The 1,278-nt window shown below is 44.5% G+C and overlaps 1 protein-coding gene across 1 annotated transcript in view; it reads left to right on the top strand.

Annotated features, from left to right (window-relative positions):
• Positions 1 to 1,278, top strand: part of LOC107087691 (5-hydroxytryptamine receptor 3A-like) — a 15,421-nt gene that overhangs the window by 11,056 nt on the left and 3,087 nt on the right. Inside the window, exons 5-6 of the mRNA XM_015379403.1 lie at positions 526 to 736; positions 817 to 975. Coding sequence (XP_015234889.1) covers positions 526 to 736; positions 817 to 975 — 370 coding nt within the window. The remainder of the gene's footprint in view (positions 1 to 525; positions 737 to 816; positions 976 to 1,278) is intronic.

Genomic DNA, 1,278 nt, shown 5'->3' with positions numbered 1-1,278 from the left:
AGTAGAGGACATGTACCGGTATATAAAACCCGCGCCCTATAATCCCGTGCGCCTTATGTGTGTGTTAAATATAGTAATGGCACACATAACTGAGACTGCGCCTTATGGTCGTGAAAATACTGTAGGCCTGATTTCGTAAATCCAGGGGGTTTATAAACATTTTTTGGCCTGGAAAACGTGAGTCAGTGATGGTGGTGGTATCGGTATCGGCGAGTACCAACAATAGGGCACCGATACCATTTAGAGAGCCAAAAGTTTCTTCAACTATTGTCACCCATTCCAGGTAGGCAATAAAAAGTTCTACTGGATTCACTTTGTTTTAGTCTGTTTCCTGCTCCTCAAAGGTAGGCAGCAGCTTGATTAAGCCATGATGGAAACTATTTATATCCAAGTAGGATGCAGTTCTTCATATAAACACACACATCAGTTTTAAACAGATGGTATCGGCCAATACTGCACAGCCAGGTATCGGGGCCAAAAACTGGCAGCGGTGCAACACTAATCCTAACCTTACGTTTCTTTCAGGTGCTGCTTGAGAGAAAACCTTTTCTTTACATCATAAACTTCGTCGTCCCCCTGGTGTACCTGCTGGTCCTGGATTTGGCTTCCTTCTTCATTTCTGTGGATTCAGGGGAAAAGTTTGGCTTTAAGGTGACAGTGCTGCTGTCCGTCTCCGTCTTACTGCTGATTCTACAGGACATTTTGCCGTCCACAGAAGACGACCTTCCGATGATTGGTGAGAAGAAGCCAAAAATACAGCAGACCAAACCGATCGCTGTCTGTGTGGTGCTGATGAATCCCTGCCTGTTATTTCAGCCAACCTCTGCGTCGGTGTGTTTACCTTGGTATGGCTCAGTGTGCTGGAGTCCATGCTGGTGAGCTTCTTATATAACCTGGATCGTTGTTGCCAAGAAAAAAATAAGAGCTCCATCGTGGGGAAGGTTCTCAAGAAGAAGGCGACCAAAGGTCAAAAAGGTATGTTTTCAATCAGCATTTCTTCAAATAAAATTTGTCTTTTTTTTGTTTGCAAATTATCCAGCTACGCAAAAAAGCTCATATTGGAAGTTAGACTAAAGTCGATCTTTAACGCTACTTAGCTCTGGCTTTCATGAAACGAGGACAGAAGGACCCAGTATTCAAGGAGAGACAGTCAGTAGGAAAGTTCAAACGTTTATTAAATAAAACAAAACAAAAGCGGAGCTGTGGCTCGCAGACACTGCAGGCGGGGGGACGGGGCACCGCCCAATCTCAGACACTCTGTAGTGGGAGAAAAACAGG

The sequence above is a fragment of the Cyprinodon variegatus genome, unplaced genomic scaffold (genome assembly GCF_000732505.1).
Source record: "Cyprinodon variegatus isolate N-32 unplaced genomic scaffold, C_variegatus-1.0 Scaffold191, whole genome shotgun sequence".
NCBI classification, from domain to species: Eukaryota; Metazoa; Chordata; class Actinopteri; order Cyprinodontiformes; family Cyprinodontidae; genus Cyprinodon; species Cyprinodon variegatus.
The sequence above is the reverse complement of the archived record's forward strand: the minus strand, read 5'-3'. Positions and strand labels throughout refer to the sequence as shown.